This window comes from Heptranchias perlo, chromosome 26 (assembly GCF_035084215.1).
Source record: "Heptranchias perlo isolate sHepPer1 chromosome 26, sHepPer1.hap1, whole genome shotgun sequence".
Taxonomy (NCBI): Eukaryota; Metazoa; Chordata; class Chondrichthyes; order Hexanchiformes; family Hexanchidae; genus Heptranchias; species Heptranchias perlo.
In genome coordinates this window covers 43,821,862-43,839,821 of record NC_090350.1, presented here as the reverse complement: position 1 = coordinate 43,839,821, position 17,960 = coordinate 43,821,862, and the positions used below count along the sequence as shown (strand labels likewise).

Below are 17,960 nucleotides of genomic sequence, written 5' to 3'. Positions count from 1 at the left end.
TTAGACAGACTGGTGAAATGGGCAGACACATGGCAGATGAAATTTAATGCAGAGAAGTATGAAGTGATACATTTTGGAAGGAAGAATGGGGAGAGGCAATATAAACTAAATGGCACAATTTTAAAGTGGGTGCAGGAACAGAGAGACCTGGGTTGTAAGTACACAAGTTGAGAAGGCTGTTAAAAATGCACACGTGATTCTTGGCTTTATAAATAGAGGCATAGAGTACAAAAGCAAGGAAGTTACGCTAAACCTTTATAAAACACTGGTTAGGCCACAGCTGGAATATTGTGTTCAATTCTGGGCACTTTAGGAAGGATGTCAAGGCCTTAGAGAGGGTGCTGAAGAGATTTATTAGGATGGTACCAGGGATGAGGGACTTCAGTTACGTGAAGAGACTGGAGAATCTGGGGTTATTCTCCTTGGAGCAGAGAAGGGGAGATTTGATAGAGGTGTTCAAAAGTATGAGGGGTTTTGATAGAGTAAATAAGGAGAAATTGTTTCCAGTGACAGGAGGGTCAGTAACCAGAGGACACAGATTTAAGATAATTGGTAAAAGAACCAGAGGCGACATGAGGAAAAAAAAATTTAGGCAGCGAGTTGTTATGATCTGGAATGCGCTGCCTGGAAGGGCAGTGGAAGCAGATTCAATAATAACTTTTAAAAGAGAATTGAGTAAATACTTGAAGTGGAAAAATTTGCAGGGCTCTGGGGAAAGAGCGGGGGAGTGGGACTAATTGGGTAGCTCTTTCAAAGAGTCGACACACGCGATCAGCTGAATGGCCTCCTTTTGTGTTGTATCATTCTATGATTTTACTATGATCAATTTGTGCCACATCCCCTGTCAGCTTTACCTACATTTAAAACCTTGGTTTGTGACTCACCCTTCTCCCTCTCAAACCTAATATCGAATTCAATCATATTATGGTCATTGTTAGCTAGTTGTTACCTTACTGTTAGATTGTTGACTAATTCTGGCTCATTACTCAACCTTGTATTTTTTTTTATTCGTTCATGGGATGTGGGCGTCGCTGGCGAGGTCGGCATTTATTGCCCATCCCTAATTGCCCTGGAGAAGGTGGTGGTGAGCCGCCTTCTTGAACTGCTGCAGTCCGGTCTATACTAATAATGAGAAAAAACAACACAAAAGTGTGACCAAAAAATATGAACACAGGAAGTAAGGTTTGTAGACAGAAATTAGGTGCAGATATAAATCTTTTAATAAGATTTACAGACGGGCTGAGCCGCTACATCAGGGAGATGCTGATCCAACACTGCCACAGGCCTCCCAGAAAGGTCACCATGAAGGACTGGGGGGGGGGGGGGGGGGGGCGGGGGTGGAAAGAGAGAGATGGAAAACCTATGGTCTGATTCGCCCACTTTCTGAGACATCTAATATAATCGAAATACAGTGATGAACATCTGGGGTTGCTACATTATCAGATTCCGGATGTGTAAAGGCACACTCGGGTTCACAGGGAATGAGGACTCGCTTGGATGAGTTGTGAATGAGAGCTGAATATTGTGGAATCATTAGCAAACAGCCTCGCTGCTGAACTTATGATGAAGGGAAGGTCATTGATGAAACAGCTGGAGACAGTTGGGCTGAATCCGGCAGCGATATCCTGGGGCTGAGATGATTGGCCTCTGACAATCACCATCCTTTGTGTCAGGTATGACTCCAGCCACTGGAGACTTTTCACTTGACCCCCATTAACCTCGGTTTCGCTAGGGCCCCTTGGTGCCACACTCAGTCAAAGGCATCAAGTCACTTGCAAGTGAAGCTCTGCATCAGTCCCGAGGTGGATTTACGCAGACCTGCACGCTCCTACTCTAGACTGTGGGGTATTGGACTGCACATCCGCAACCCTTCAAAAGTGTCGAATCCACACTATTATATACTCTTATTATCTAGTGAGAACACACAACACAGACCACAGGAAATGCTGTTTTATATTAATCTTAGAACTGACAGATCAGATTAGACAGACAGTGAGGGTAAGGGCCACAATCTCCAGCTGGATTGTTCGATGTTCGGAGCAGTCCATAAAATGACCAAACAGGAGAAACTCCTCACATAAAAATGAAAGTATAAAATTCACAACCAGGGCTTGAACATAAATAGGGAGAAGGGCCGGTTACTTTTCAAACAGTCCCCACGTTTACAGGTTCGGGTGTTTTATCGAACTGCTGATCTGATCAAACGGGAACAATAAGCTTTTTTGCCCCCGACTTTCGCAGAGACGGTTTGATGGCCACTCTGGTACCTGTTCCTAATGTGGGAGCCCAGACAGCGAGTGTCAGCAAGTCATTCAACCGGGGGGGGGGGGGGGGGGGGGGGGTGGAAACACAGCAGAACGCGATCCTGTTCATACATACACGCCATCAATCAGCGGTCAACGGGTAGCGATCAGGAGTAGGAAGCCTGGCAGATTTACCCCACCATAAACGACAGACTGGGGCCACTGTAGCAGCCCCACCCTCACCCACCTCCACCCTCACCCACCTCGGGGAGCAGTGAGGTTAATGAAGGGGACAGGCTGCGCTGAGGTGGTCATGAAGTGTCTACCGGGGAAGGCAGAGTGCCATCACCGGGGTAGAGGGGGGGTGGGGCAGGACCCTGCCGTATTTTATCCCTGGCACCAGGTTGGCTGAGGCGGAGACTGCAGCAACCACACCCACGGGTGGCAAAACACATCTCCCATTTGCACCAGAAGCTTCACAACTCAAATATAAATCAATCTCTGGGTCAGTAGAGGGTCACATTTCACAACCGGGTCCACAGCATAATCAGAGAGATCGGTGAGGTACAACATTCAAACACAAGCAGTTCCATATTCCCACCCGGGGGCTGCCAACACAACACTTTCCCTGCCTCACATCTACATCTGCAGACAGCTACAGCTGCATTTAAATAGCAGCTGATATCAAAGTGAGAAAGCTAGCAGGCAGGAACTGAGAGAGCGAGAAGACCCAGCGCTCCCACACTGAATTCAACAGGCTGTGGAGCAACGTGAATCAGCGACTTCCAACGACACCAGAGGCACCTGCTATAGATTTATCACTCGGTCACACAATGGAATGCTCACCCTGCAGTCTGAGCTGTGCAGCTCATCTACCCTAAACATGTAGAAATGGTGCAGAGCCCTGGACCAGGTCAGTGAAGAATTTCCTTCGCTTGTTCTCTAGTTCCCGCAGGAAGTTGGAGACTCTCTCCTCCCGTTCCCTGCTGTACTTTTGGATAAGTTCCTGTTTGCACTCTGCGTCTCCCGTCTCCCCTGTCGTGCCCAGCTGCACCAGCTCCACCACACAGGCCCGATCTGCCTCCACCTGCTGCTGCCGACACTCTGCCTCCTGCAACCCCTTCGCTTTCTGCAAAATAAAAACTCAACCAGTTTAGTTCGTGCATAAAGCTTGAATTTGGCTGCCGTCAGTTCATTTACCACTGGCTTGTTCGGTGCTTGTTTAAACTGATCCCAAGTCACTGCACCGATCTAGTGAGCAGTTTAATGTCTAAACAACAGCTCGTAATCCCTACAGAGGTTGAACAAGAAAACCATCCAGCACAGCTCAGCTCAAGACAGGGCAAGCAGCTCCAGCCTGGGGAGACACCTCAGTTGCCATACCCTCCCTCTGAGGGAGCTGGATTCAGGTGGATCAAATACCTCCTGTGAAGCTCAATACATCCTGTAGATGAAAATTCACAGGTGCTGGTTCCTGCACCCATATTCTCAACGTGTTAAAATGCCATTAGGATCCAGTGTGAAGGTAAACACATAAAAGTGCTGAAGCAGCAGTCTGCAATCAGCATGTCGTGTCACTGTACATCGCACCGGCCCCCTCCCATTCTTTGCCCCTGCCTCGCACCCCCTCCCCACCCCGCCCCTCACCCATAAGAATGAAAGAGAGCAGACCTGGAATGCTGGCGTCTCTGCTCTCAGCACCCACCCACCCCGTACCCGCCTCGCCCCGACATAGTGCCAAGGTGGCACGTTCTTGATACACCTTGGTGCATGTCTCCACACACTCACCTGAAGGGCAGGATGATTGACCTGGTACTGCAGGATGGCCTGACACAGATTCCAGAAAGAGTATTCTGGCCACAGCACAGGCTGGAACACCAAGCACGAATGTGAGGTCTGCGAAGGAAAATAATCCCCGTGTAACCAATGAACAGAGACAGAGACTAAAACACTGAAAAACAGTATGAACATGAAGAATATAAAAGGATACAGGGACATGGGATTAGACTGCTACAGCTGAAGAGCTAGCACTGGCACGGGGTGACGGGCCAAATGGCCTCTGTGCTGTGATTTCTATGATTCTATTGATTATGCTTTGATCTGCATTAGGCACTATTCAAAGCGAAGCAGAGCAGGGAATTCTCCTGCTGCCCTGGGCAACATCCCTTACTCAACTAACCTTCCGAAAAACAGATTATGGAAAATGATATCAACAAAACTAAAGCTAAATTCACAACCAGCTTCAAAACACTGATTGGAAGGTCAGATCCCTCCTGTCCGGATCCTCTACACTGCCAGAACATGTAAGGAAAGTCTGTTCCTAATGATTGTAACTGTTCACACTCGTCCTGAATCAGCACATGCACTGGGGCTGGTGTTTAATGAGTGTAACTGTTCACACTCGCCCTAATACAGTTCATGTGGGGGGCTGGGGCTGGGGCTGGTATTTAATGTCTGCTCCATCACACAATAAAGACCAGGACTGCCCTGAAACACTTCCCCACAGCTGTGCTATTCAGTCTCAAGAGATGAGGGTTTTACTCTAAATTCAGACCAAACCTGCTCTGTAGTATTTACACTAATACGTTTCAGATGTGCTGTGAAATGTAAGAATTTCTATCCCCCAGGATCCTGAGCACCAGCCTCACCTTCGTGTAGATATATTTTTACACCTTTAAGATATCGAGGGGTCAGTGTGCACGATTTTTAAATCCAAAATACATTTACAGCAGAGATGTGTGAAATGGAACAATTTATAGTGTGAATTTGATGATAAATGATTAAAGCCCCAGCCGCTCACCTGCCACAGCAGGAAGTCACTGAGCCGAACCTCCCCGGATGTGCGGATCAGAAGGTCTGGGTCTGGAGAGCTGCTCGAGTATAGGCACCTGCCCAACAGAGGCTCCGATAGGTCGCTGGAACACAGAGGAGCTCAGATTAATGCTGTGCAATTGGGCAACAGGCTTTGCTGCATCACCCCAGGGCCTACCAGCCCCTTCCCCTGGGGATGAGACACCAACCGGCTCCTCCCCCAACTGGCCCCTCCCAGGTGAGGGGGGGCTTCACACTGACCACCCCCTCCGGGGGGTGGGGGAGGGGCTTCCACACCGAAAGGTCCCTCCCAGGGGGCGGAAGAGATGGGCTCCACACTGACCAACAGGAGGTGGGGCAGCAGTGCAGACATTAGGGACAATGGATTATGCAGCAGGTGCCAATGCCTCCAGTTTACTTTCCAGCTGTTCACGCAGTGAGGTAACTTTACCTGGGCCTCAGTAACCCTTGCTCCACTCCCAGAGCCATCTCACGAACCGCGCTGGTGATCTCGTGCCGTGAGGTGTAGGCAAAACACACGTTCAGGAAACACCTGCAATGCAAAGTTGTAATTACTAGAACCACATCGGGGTCTAAAATGGGAGGGAGATGGTGGGGGCGTCCCAGCAGGAGCAGCTCCCCTGCATGCACAGTCGACAACACGCGCGCACAAACCCCGCAAATTGGCTGCCGCATTTTCCAACATTACAACAGTGACCACACTTCAAATGTTCTTGATCGGGAGGTCCCGAGTACATGAAAGGCACTGTATAAACGCAAGTCAAGCTCTCGATGCCTAGATTACTTACACCATTAAATTCAAACGCCTTGAAACAAGAGTACGAACTGAGAGGATGCACAGTCCTGGTGTGTAAGAATGAAGCAAAATTCACCAGCACGATTGTACTAAAACGCTGCTGCTGATCACAGATCCCGGTGGTGAGAAGCAGCGTTCCTATTTACTGAAATTAAAGTGTGTTTGGGGAGCCCACACCCAAACCGACAGAGCACTGAAACAAGTGACACTGAGTCAGCTGGACTCAGTTAGCAGCTTGCTTGCCCCAAAGTTGGCAGGTCACGGGTTCATGCCCCACCTCGGGTGTTGAGCACACAGTCTGTGCTGACACCAGTGCAGTGCTGAGGGAGTGCTGCACTGCCACAGGTGCCAGAGTTGGTGTGTTCCAGTGGTTCACTATTTGAAGAGCAGGGAGTTCTGGAAGAGAACATTCAAGGATTTTTCTCCCGTCCTATCCTGGAGAGACTGAGTGCATTGGTCGATCTCCAGCACCTCACAAGTGCGGCCGTCATTCGTGTGCGAGCCTAGATATTCGACCATAGATAGCAACACATTCCTGCCAATCCGGACAGGTGCACTTTCTAGCAGGGGTCACAGGAGAGCAGCCAGGAGCAGGAACCCTGGCAGATTATCCCCTGCCCAGTCCTGGGAGCATCTGGTCCACAGCCCTCAGATGGAGCATTTACCCTTCACAATACTGTAACACTTCACTATCGGTACAGTACAAACTCTTACTTGTTGTAACTCTGTGTTGCTAACACCGCCTGTGCAATCAGCTCCTGGATGTCGACAGGGAGCAGCGTCAGGTTACCCAGGACTCGAATACAAACACCGTGTTTCTTCAAATTCTCTCTGGGGATTGAACATAAAAACGATTCATTTACTGATCAAGAGCGTGTTACAAACCCTGTGGGGAACTTTTTTTATTCGATATCTAGGAGAAATGACGATTCAAAAAGGTCCCGTCGCCCCCCCCCCACCGCCCCCGGTCCCGTCGACCCCCCCCCACCGCCGCCCCCCGCCCCCGTCGCCGCCCCCCGCCCCCGTCGCCACCCCCCGCCCCCGTCGCCACCCCCCGCCCCCGTCGCCACCCCCCGCCCCCGTCGCCACCCCCCGCCCCCGTCGCCACCCCCCCGCCCCCGTCGCCACCCCCCGCCCCCGTCGCCACCCCCCGCCCCCGTCGCCACCCCCCGCCCCCGTCGCCACCCCCCGTCGCCACCCCCCCGCCCCCGGTCCAGATGGACTGACGATGAGACTGTGTCCTGCAATTGTACAAAATTAACAATGTGGAATTGACAAGTTTAATTTTTTTTGGAGTGACGAGGGGAATCTCCTCACCTCACTGGTATTTTCAGCGGTTTTACTGCACACATGGATACCAAGAGGCCTCTGGTTTTAAGGAGGAAGTCCAGAGATCACTGGACAGTGATCAGGAGCAGAAACCCTGGCTGATTTTCCCCCCTCTATTCCAGGGGGCCCTCAGGTCAGGCCCTTGCCACAATGTTAGGGAAAACACCAATCAGATGCTCGAGCTTTGCTTGTGCGATTTAGTCATCGAAGCTCTCTGGCCGTGTGACGGAGCGAAGCAGCCTGTACCTGTCATTAGTCACTGTGTGGTAACCCAAATATTAGTGCAATTTCCTGAAAACCTACTGTTCCTCCAGGAGTCTAGTGAATTTCTGCCGTGCAAGTTCCATCAGTCCGTCCACTTCCTCTTTAGAGCGTTTGAAATTCTCGATACTGAAAGCGTAAACGGTCACCTCCCGGATATTCAACTTCAAACACCAGCGAAGGGTCTGCAACAAAACACACACCTGACGTCACTTCAGACACCCTCCCCCCGCCCCGCCGGCCCTCCCCCCGCCCCCCCCGGCCCTCCCAGCACCAATCCTTGGACATTCCACACTAAGACAGATTGGGTGCTGTCACATCTGGTGGGCAGAGGGATAACCCAATGCCTTTCAGATGCAGCCCAAGCTGCCTTAGTGACAACTGCTTCACAATGAGCCGATATCTTCACTGTACGATCGATGATCACTCCCAAACCCCTTTACTGGCCCCCACTAGCAGATTCTTTCATGGTATTACCCTTTGCTGTCTCCTGTGGTAAGGAGGCTGGTTGCCCAGCAGAAGGAAGAGCAACAGGTGCCCTCCCCAAATAGGGTCGACTCATACATTTCCCTTCCTTCCCTGGACTCCTCCACTGACCCTACAGTCTGAAAGGCGTGCACACAGTTTGCCAGGGCACGTCTTGCAATGATTGGCACCGTGAGCTCTCTTGCTCCGAGTTTTTTCTACCCTTTTTACTCCAGATTATCTTGACTCCCCATATCTTACGGAGTATCTTTTATATCCCGCAGATCTGGGTAAACTGTCAGTAATGTGGGTGATTTTTAGTGGTTGTGAAGTTAATAAGTTTGTCTTGGAGCTTGAGCTCCTGACATTTCATTTACTGAAGCCAAGCTAAAAAATGATAGTTTTCACAACATTTCAGCTGCCCAGACTGTGTCCCAGGGAAGACGTGTCAGTCTGGGCAGCTGAAAGGCCAGGGAGTTCAAAGGTCAGACACTTTGATTTAACGCAGAGCCCCCTCAATAAGGCCCAGCCACCTGACTAGAAAGAACACACATTTCGATGCTCCAACAAGCCAAAGAAATTAGCAATTGGGATGTGACTGTGACACATGGAAGTAGCCCATTACCTCAGCCAGCTTCTCAAACCCCTGGGAGTGGCCCTGTTCTCTCTCCACTCGACATTTCTGTGCGTAGCGTCGATTCCCATCCATGATGAAGGCCACGTGCTCGGGCATTGGACCAACCTGCAGAACACGATCACACGTCTGCTCTTAGAAATCTCCACTCTATGAAGACTAATTACTCCAACACTTCTGGTACAGGGCGTGACATCTACAAGGCACAAGTCAGGAATGTGATGGAATCCTTTCCAGGCAGAATGGAAAAGGAGGAGGTGTAGCCCTAATAATAAAGGATGACACAAGGACAGTGGTGAGAAAGGACCTTGTCTCGGGAGATCAGGAAGTAGAATCAGTATGGGTGGAAATAAGAAATAACAAGGGGCAGAAAACATTGGTGGGAGTAGTTTATAGGCAGTTATATAACAGTAACTATACCGTTGGACAGAGTATTAATCATGAAGTAATAGCAGCTTGAGACAAAGGTAATGCAGTAATCATGGGAGACTTTAATCTTCACACAGACTGGGCAAATCAAATTGGCAAAGGTAGTTTGGAGGACGAATTCATGGAATGCATTCGAGACAGTTTCCTCGAGCAATACGTCATAAAACCAACCAGGGAACAGGCTATTTTCGATCTTGTATTGTGTAATGAGACAGGGTTAATTAGTAATCACATAGTAAAGGATCCTCTGGGAAAGAGCAATCATAATATGATCGAATTTCACATTGAGTTTGAAAGTAACTTACTTCAGTCAGAAACTAGAGTCTTCAACTTAAATAAAGCCAATTACATGGGTACAAGGGGCGAGGTGTCGAAGGTAGATTGGGAAATTAAATTAAAGGGTTTGACAGTTGAAAAGCAATGGCAAACATTTACAGAAATATTTCAATATTCTCAACAAATATACATTCCATTGAGAAATAAAAACTCCACGGGAAAAGTGATCCACCCGTGGCTAAATAAAGAAGTTAAGGAGGGTATTAGATTAAAAGAGTAATAAACCTGGGCATTGGGAGAGTTTTAGAAACCAACAAAGGATGACCAAAAAATTGATAGAAAAGGGAGAAAATAGAATGAGAGTAAACTGGCAAGAAATATAAAAACAGATTGTAAGAGCTTCTACAAGTATGTAAAAAGGAAGAGAGTAGCGAAAGTAAACGTTGGTCCCCTAGAGGCTGAGACAGGAGAAATTATAATGGGGAATCAGGAAATGGCAGATGCGTTAAACAAATATTTTGTATCTGTCTTCACAGTAGAAGACACAAAAAGCATACCAGAAATAGTGGGGAACCAAGGGGTAAATGAGAGTGAGGAACTTAAAACAATTAATATCAGTAGAGAAAAAGTACCGGAGAAACTGATGGGACTAAAAGCCGATAAATCCCCTGAACCTGATGGCCTACATCCGAGGGTTCTAAAAGAGGCGGCTGCAGAGATAGTGAATGCATTGGTTATGATCTTCCAAAATTCCCCAGATTCTAGAATGGTCCCATTGGATTGGAAGGTAGCAAATTTAACCCGCTATTCAAGAAGGGAGGGAGAGAGAAAACAGCGAACTACAGACCAGTTAGCCTGACATCAGTCATCGGGAAAAAGCTGGAATTCATTATTAAGGACATGATAACAGGGCACTTCGAACATTATAATATGATTAGGCAGAGTCAACATGGTTTTATGAAAGGGAAATAGTGTTTGACAAATTTATTAGAGTTTTTTGAGGATGTAACTAGCAGGGTAGATAAAGGGGAACCAGTGGATGTCGTATATTTGGATTTTCAAAAGGCATTCGATAAGGTGCCACATAAAACGTTGTTACACAAGATAAGGGCTCATGGAGTTGGGGTAATATATTAACACGGATAGAGGATTAGTTAACGGACAGAAAACAGAGTAGGGATAAAGGGGTCATTTTCAGGTTGGCAGGCTGTAACTAGTGGAGTGCCACAAGGATCAGTGCTTGAGCCTCAGCTATTTACAATCTATATTAATGACTTAAATGAAGGGACCAAGTGTAATGTATCCAAGTTTGCTGACAATACAAAGCTAGGTGGGAAAGTAAGCTGTGAGGAGGACACAGAGACTGCAAAGACTGGGCAAGAAGGTGACAGATGGAGTATAATGTGGGGAAATGTGAGGTTATTCACTTTGGTAGGAAGAATAGAAAAACAGAATATCTTTTAAATGGTGAGAAACTATTAAATGTTGGTGTTCAGAGAGACTTGGGTGTCCTCGTACAAGAAACACTAAAAGTTAGCATGCAGGTACAGCAAGCAATTAGGAAGGCAAATGGAATGTTGGCCTTTATTGCAAGGGTGCTGGAGTACAAGAGTAAGGAAGTCTTACTACAATTGTACAGGGCTTTGGTGAGACCTCACCTGGAGCACTGCGTACAGTTTTGGTCTCCTTATCTAAGGAAGGATATACTCGCCTTAGAGGCGGTGCAATGAAGGTTCACTAGATTAATTCCTGATGTGGAGATGCCGGTGATGGACTGGGGTTGACAATTGTAAACAATTTTACAACACCAAGTTATAGTCCAGCAATTTTATTTTAAATTCACAAGCTTTCGGAGGCTTCCTCCTTCGTCAGGTGAACGATGTGAAAATGAAATCCTCGAAATGAAATCGCATTTATAATTCACAGAACAATGCTTGGTGATTACAGACAGTTTTTTCAACTGCCCGTTGCCAAGGCAATCAGTGTGCAGACAGACAGGTGTTACCTGCCAGGTCTCACAGAATATACAAATCACCAAAAAAAAAACAAACAAAAAAAAGAGATAGAGAGGTAGAAACATAGAAAATACAGCAACTGACCCGTTATATTAAAAACAGATAACATTTGTTCGCTGGTGGGGTAACGTGTAGCGTGACATGAACCCAAGATCCACGCTCTCAAGACCAACCGCAACATCGTCATCAAACCAGCGGACAAAGGAGGAGCCATAGTCATACAGAACAGAACGGACTATTGCAAAGAAGCATACCGACAACTGGACAACCAGGAACACTACAGACGGTTACCCGCAGATCCGACCAAAGAACACACCCACCAGCTCAACAAACTGATCAAGACCTTCGATCCAGACCTTCAAAGCATCCTACGCGCTCTCATCCCACGTACTCCCCGCGTGGGAGACTTCTACTGCCTCCCAAAGATACACAAAGCCAACACACCCGGACGTCCCATCGTATCAGGCAACGGAACCCTGTGTGAGAACCTCTCTGGATACATCGAGGGCATCCTGAAACCCATCGTACAGGGAACCCCCAGCTTCTGTCGCGACACTACAGACTTCCTACAAAAACTCAGCACCCACGGACCAGTTGAACCAGGAACACTTCTCACCACGATGGACGTCTCGGCACTCTACACCAGTATCCCCCACGATGACGGCATCGCTGCGACAGCATCAATACTCAACACCAACAACAGCCAATCTCCAGACGCCATCCTACAACTCATCCGCTTCATCCTGGATCACAATGTCTTCACCTTCGATAACCAGTTCTTTACCCAAACACACGGAACAGCCATGGGGACCAAATTCGCACCCCAATACGCCAACATTTTCATGCACAAGTTCGAGCAGGACTTCTTCACTGCACAAGACCTCCAACCAACGCTATACACCAGATACATCGACGACATTTTCTTTCTATGGACCCACAGCAAGGAATCACTAAAGAGACTACACGATAACATCAACAAGTTCCATCCCACCATCAAGCTCACCATGGACTACTCCTCAGAATCAGTTTCTTTCTTGGACACACGAATCTCCATCAAAGACGGGCACCTCAGCACCTCACTCTACCGCAAGCCCACGGACAACCTCACGATGCTCCACTTTTCCAGCTTCCACCCTAACCACGTCAAAGAGGCCATCCCCTATGGACAGGCCCTGCGAATACACAGGGTCTGCTCAGACGAGGAGGAACGCGATGGACACCTACAGACGCTGAAAGACGCCCTAGTAAGAACGGGATATGACGCTCGACTCATCGATCGACAGTTCCGACGGGCCACAGCAAAAAATCGCATAGACCTCCTCAGGAGACTAACACGGGACGCAACCAACAGAGTACCCTTTGTCGTCCAGTACTTCCCCGGAGCGGAGAAACTACGCCATGTTCTCCGCAGCCTTCAACATGTCATCAATGAGGACAAACACCTCGCTATGGCCATCCCCACACCTCCACTACTCGCCTTTAAACAGCCACCCAACCTCAAACAGACCATCGTTCGCAGCAAATTACCTAGCTTTCAAGAGAACAGCGTCCACGACACCACACAACCCTGCCACGGTAACCTCTGCAAGACATGCCAGATCATCGACACAGATACCACCATCATACGAGAGGACACCACCCACCAGGTGCATGGTTCATACTCCTGTGACTCGGCCAACGTTGTCTACCTCATACGTTGCAGGAAAGGATGCCCCAGAGCATGGTACATTGGCGAGACCATGCAGACGCTGCGACAACGGATGAACGGACACCGCGCAACAATCGCCAAACAGGAGGGTTCCCTCCCAGTCGGGGAACACTTCAGCAGTCATGGACATTCATCCACCGACCTTCGGGTAAGCGTACTCCAAGGCGGCCTTCGAGACACACGACAACGCAAAATCGTCGAGCAGAAATTGATAGCCAAGTTCCGCACCCATGAGGACGGCCTCAACCGGGATCTTGGGTTCATGTCACGCTACACGTTACCCCACCAGCGAACAAATGTTATCTGTTTTTAATATAACGGGTCAGTTGCTGTCTTTTCTATGTTTCTACCTCTCTATCTCTGTTTTTTTTTGTTTGTTGTTTTTTTTGGTGATTTGTATATTCTGAGACCTTGCAGGTAACACCTGTCTGTCTGCACACTGATTGCCTTGGCAACGGGCAGTTGAAAAAACTGTCTGTAATCACCAAGCATTGTTCTGTGAATTATAAATGCGATTTCATTTCAAGGATTTCATTTTCACATCGTTCACCTGACGAAGGAGGAAGCCTCCGAAAGCTTGTGAATTTAAAATAAAATTGCTGGACTATAACTTGGCGTTGTAAAATTGTTTACAAAGATTAATTCCTGGGATGGGAGGGTTGTCCTATGAAGAGAGGTTGAGTAGAATGGGCCTATACTCTCTGGAGTTTAGAAGAATGAGAGGTGATCTCATTGAAACATACAAAATTATGAGGGGGCTTGACAGGGTAGATGCTGAAAGATTGTTTCCCCGACTGGAGAGTCTAGAACTAGGGGGCATAGTCTCAGGATAAGGGGTCGGCCGTTTAAGACTGAGATGAGAAGGCATTTCTTCATGCAGAGGATTGTGAATCTTTGGAATTCTCTACCCGAGGGCTGTGGATGCTGAGTTATTGAATATATTCAAGGCTGAGATGGATAGATTTTTGGACTCTAGGGGAATGAAGAGATATGGGGATCGGGCAGGAAAGTGGAGTTGAGGTCGAAGATCAGCCATGATCTGATTGAATGACTGAGCAGGCTCGAGGGGCCACATAGCCTACTCCTGCTCCTATTTCTTATGTTCCACTTGCTTATGTTCCACTTGCCTGGATGAGTGCAGCTCCAACAACACTCAAGAGGCTCAACACCATCCAGGATAAAGCAGCCCGCTTGATTGGCACCCCATCCACCACCCTAAACATTCACTCCCTTCACCACCGGCGCACAGTGGCTGCAGTGTGTACCATCCACAGGATGCACTGCAGCAACTCGCCAAGGCTTCTTCGACAGCACCTCCCAAACCCGTGACCTCTACCACCTAGAAGGACAAGAGCAGCAGGCACATGGGAACAACACCACCTGCACGTTCCCCTCCAAGTCACACACCATCCCGACTTGGAAATATATCACCGTTCCTTCATCGTCGCTGGGTCAAAATCCTGGAACTCCCTTCCTAACAGCACTGTGGGAGAACCTTCACCACACGGACTGCAGCGGTTCAAGAAGGCGGCTCACCACCACCTTCTCAAGGGCAATTAGGGATGGGCAATAAATGCCGGCCTCGCCAGCAACGCCCACATCCCGTGAACGAATAAAAAAAACCTCACCGTGAAGAAAACAAATCAGTGTTTTGCTTGACAGAAACCTGTCACTGAGCTCCACAGTCTGCCAAACAACCAGGTGGGGTTTTCATTTGCCCAATATGGAGTGAACACTTCTCCCCCCTCTCCCCTCACCCCACCCCCCCAACCCCTCCCTCCCCTCCTCCTAGATTTTCCTTCCCCTTGGAGATAGATGAATAAATTTACCTTCAGAATGGATGCACACAGCCTCTCTGCGAAATTCAGCTCTGCCTCTCGGATCCAAGACATTCTCTGGGGTGGTGCTCTTTCACTGCAGACACAGCCCTGGCAGGATTCTATAAACTGGGAGATGAGATGATTATGAAGCAGCGCAGAGGATCAGATGGTTGAGGATAAATATGGGCCAGGATATGTGAAGAACTCCCCTGCTCTTGTTTGCATAATGGCCGTGGGATCTTTACATCCACCTAAGAGGGCAGACAGGGCTGCGATTTAATGTCTCATCCGAAAGACGCCACCTCCGACAGGGCAGCGCTCCCTCAGCACTGCCCCCTCCGACAGGGCAGCGCTCCCTCAGCACTGCCCCTCCGACAGGGCAGCGCTCCCTCAGCACTGCCCCGGGAATGTCGGCCTGGATTATGTGCTAAAGCCTCTGGAGTGGGGATTGAACCACACCCTGTTGCCTCAGAGGTGAGAGTGCTGCCACTTAGCATCTTCTCACCCAATCTCGTTCGGACATTGACTGCTGGCTAATGTCCAAAAATCCCTCAACAATTTACATTTGTAAGGCACCTTTAATGTAATAAAACATCCCATATAACTTCACAAAGGAGAGAGGGGACCAAGCAGAACTAGCTGTATTCACCAAAAGCATCACTGAAGAGGTAAGCTCACCAGAGGCTTTAAAAGGTGAGGAACAAAGCAGAAAGGTAAAGAGGTTTAAGGAGAGCGTCCAGGTGGACAGGCCTGAACTGCTGAAGATTCCAGTGAAGGGGGGCTGGGGAAAATGCCCAGGCGACCATAGGCAGAAAGGCAGAAGGCACGGGCTGGGCTGCAGAGGTTGGGTGGGCCGAGATTATAGAGGATAAGTCAGAACACTGGGGAACGGGGGCCGGGGCACTGAGGGAGGCCTCCAAAGTGTACAGGGTTCCCCCCCCCCCCCGGTTACCGGCCCTCTCCCCCCCCCCCCCCCCCCCCGGTTACCGGCCCTCTCTCTCCCCCCCCCCCCCCCCCCGGTTACCGGCCCTCTCTCTCTCCCCCCTCCCCCCCCGGTTACCGGCCCCCCCCCCCCCCGGTTACCGGCGCCCCCCCCCCCCCCCCCCCCCCCCGGTTACCGGCGCCCCCCCCCCCCCCCCCCCCGGTTACCGGCGCCCCCCCCCCCCGGTTACCGGCGCCCCCCCCCCCCCCCGGTTACCGGCGCCCCCCCCCCCCCACCGGTTACCGGGCGCCCCCCCCCCCCCCCCCGGTTACCGGCGCCCCCCCCCCCCCCGGTTACCGGCGCCCCCCCCCCCCGGTTACCCGGCGGCCCCCCCCCCCCCCCCCGGTTACCGGCGCCCCCCCCCCCCCCCCGGTTACCGGCGCCCCCCCCCCCCCCCCCGGTTACCGGCGCCCCCCCCCCCCCCCGGTTACCGGCGCCCCCCCCCCCCCCCGTTACCGGCGCCCCCCCCCCCCCCCCGGTTACCGGCGCCCCCCCCCCCCCCCGGTTACCGGCGCCCCCCCCCCCCCCCGGTTACCGGCGCCCCCCCCCCCCCCCCCGGTTACCGGCGCCCCCCCCCCCCCCCGGTTACCGGCGCCCCCGGTTACCGGCGCCCCCGGTTACCGGCGCCCCCCCCCCCCCCCCCGGTTACCGGCGCCCCCCGGTTACCGGCGCCCCCCCCCCCCCGGTTACGGCGCCCCCCCCCCCCCCCCCGGTTACCGGCGCCCCCCCCCCCCCCCCCCCCCCGGTTACCGGCCCTCCCCCCCCGGTTACCGGCCCTCCCCCCCCGGTTACCGGCCCTCTCCCTCTCCCTCTCCCTCTCCCCTCCCCCCCGTGCATCACTCACCGCTCCAGCAACAGCGCGCCTGCGTCAACCGCTCCACCGCCTCGCTGGGTGATATCACTCCGCGGCTCCGCTCATTGCTTCAAATTCATAAAAATCACAGTTTGCGAATCGCCGGTGGGTGAAAACCGTCCACATCCGCGGCTAGTCCCCGGGGCGGCTTCACTTTCACCTTTCACCCCCACTCCTTTCACCTTTCACCCCCACTCCTTTCACCTTTCACCCCCACTCCTTTCACCTTTTATTTTCGGACCTCCGTTCGCTGGGCGCGTGTTTCAGGGTGAGGCAGTGATCACCTTTGGCGAAGCATTTCAAATATCCGTCTGACGATATTTATAGTGATGATGAAGTGTATTTTGGGGGTTGTGTGTCGCGATGTTTGTTTCACGGTGAAGCCGCCCCCCGAATCACGGGAAACTGCCCGCAGTACCAGACACGCCGGTAGGTGGCGGTGTGATGGGATTTTTTTTACAATGGGGGCGGGGCCGGTGCCGAGGGAGGGGCGGGGCCCGGGGCGGGGCCGGTGACGAGGGAGGGGCGGGGCCCGGGGAGGGGCGGGGCCGCCTTTGATTGACTGCCAGTCACACGCTGCTGTCCCACCGAGCGGGATTCGCTGTGGACGGGGGGCGGTGAGGATCATTTCCTGATTTACAATATGCGAAACTGAGGCCAAATAGTAAAATATTGTAAACAATTTTACACCAAGTTATAGTCCAGCAATTTTATTTTAAATTCACAAGCTTTCGGAGATTTTCTCCTTCCTCAGGTGAACGATGTAGCCTCCGAAAGCTTGTGAATTTAAAATAAAATTGCTGGGACTATAACTTGGTGTAAAATTGTTTACAATTGTCAACCCCAGTCCATCACCGGCATCTCCACATCATAGTATAATGTCAGTTAATTCTTCCTCAGCTGAAGACACAGCGCATTGTCAGTGAATCATTGGCCCATCTGTAAACCTGTGACCTCTGGGTTTCGGTATTTGGCGCCTCGCTGCCACAGCAGCCTCCTCACACACTGAAATACCCCCCCCCCCAACTCTCCCCAACCCCCCCCCAACTCTCCCCAACCCCCCCCCAACTCACACCCCCAACTCTCCCAACCCCCCCCCAACCCTCTCCCCAACCCCCCCCCCAACTCACACCCCCAACTCTCCCCAACCCCCCCCCCCAACTCTCCCCAACCCCCCCCCCAACCCACCCCCCAACTCTCCCCAACCCCCCCCCCAACCCACCCCCCAACTCTCCCAACCCCCCCCCCCCCAACCCACCCCCCCAACTCTCCCCAACCCCCCCCCCAACTCTCCCCAACCCCCCCCCAACTCACCCC

General features: G+C 51.2%; 1 protein-coding gene across 4 annotated transcripts in view; it reads right to left on the bottom strand.

The window, feature by feature from the left end:
- The window catches only part of dhdds (dehydrodolichyl diphosphate synthase), a 23,308-nt gene extending 6,258 nt beyond the window's left edge, over positions 1-17,050 (bottom strand). The window contains exons 1-9 of one of the 4 annotated variants that reach the window (XM_068006925.1): positions 16,635-17,050; positions 14,818-14,934; positions 8,552-8,668; positions 7,504-7,646; positions 6,586-6,702; positions 5,506-5,607; positions 5,044-5,158; positions 4,032-4,139; positions 1,198-3,372 (exon numbers count right to left, since the gene is read on the bottom strand). In XM_068006925.1, coding sequence (XP_067863026.1) covers positions 3,121-3,372; positions 4,032-4,139; positions 5,044-5,158; positions 5,506-5,607; positions 6,586-6,702; positions 7,504-7,646; positions 8,552-8,668; positions 14,818-14,880 — 1,017 coding nt within the window. In that variant the 5' untranslated portion in view covers positions 14,881-14,934; positions 16,635-17,050 and the 3' untranslated portion in view covers positions 1,198-3,120. Of the gene's footprint in view, positions 1-1,197; positions 3,373-4,031; positions 4,140-5,043; positions 5,159-5,505; positions 5,608-6,585; positions 6,703-7,503; positions 7,647-8,551; positions 8,669-14,817; positions 15,769-16,634 lie in introns of those variants that run through there. The other 3 variants (XM_068006927.1, XR_010967335.1, XM_068006928.1) reach the window with 3 other exon arrangements.
- Positions 17,051-17,960: the final 910 nt, after the last annotated feature.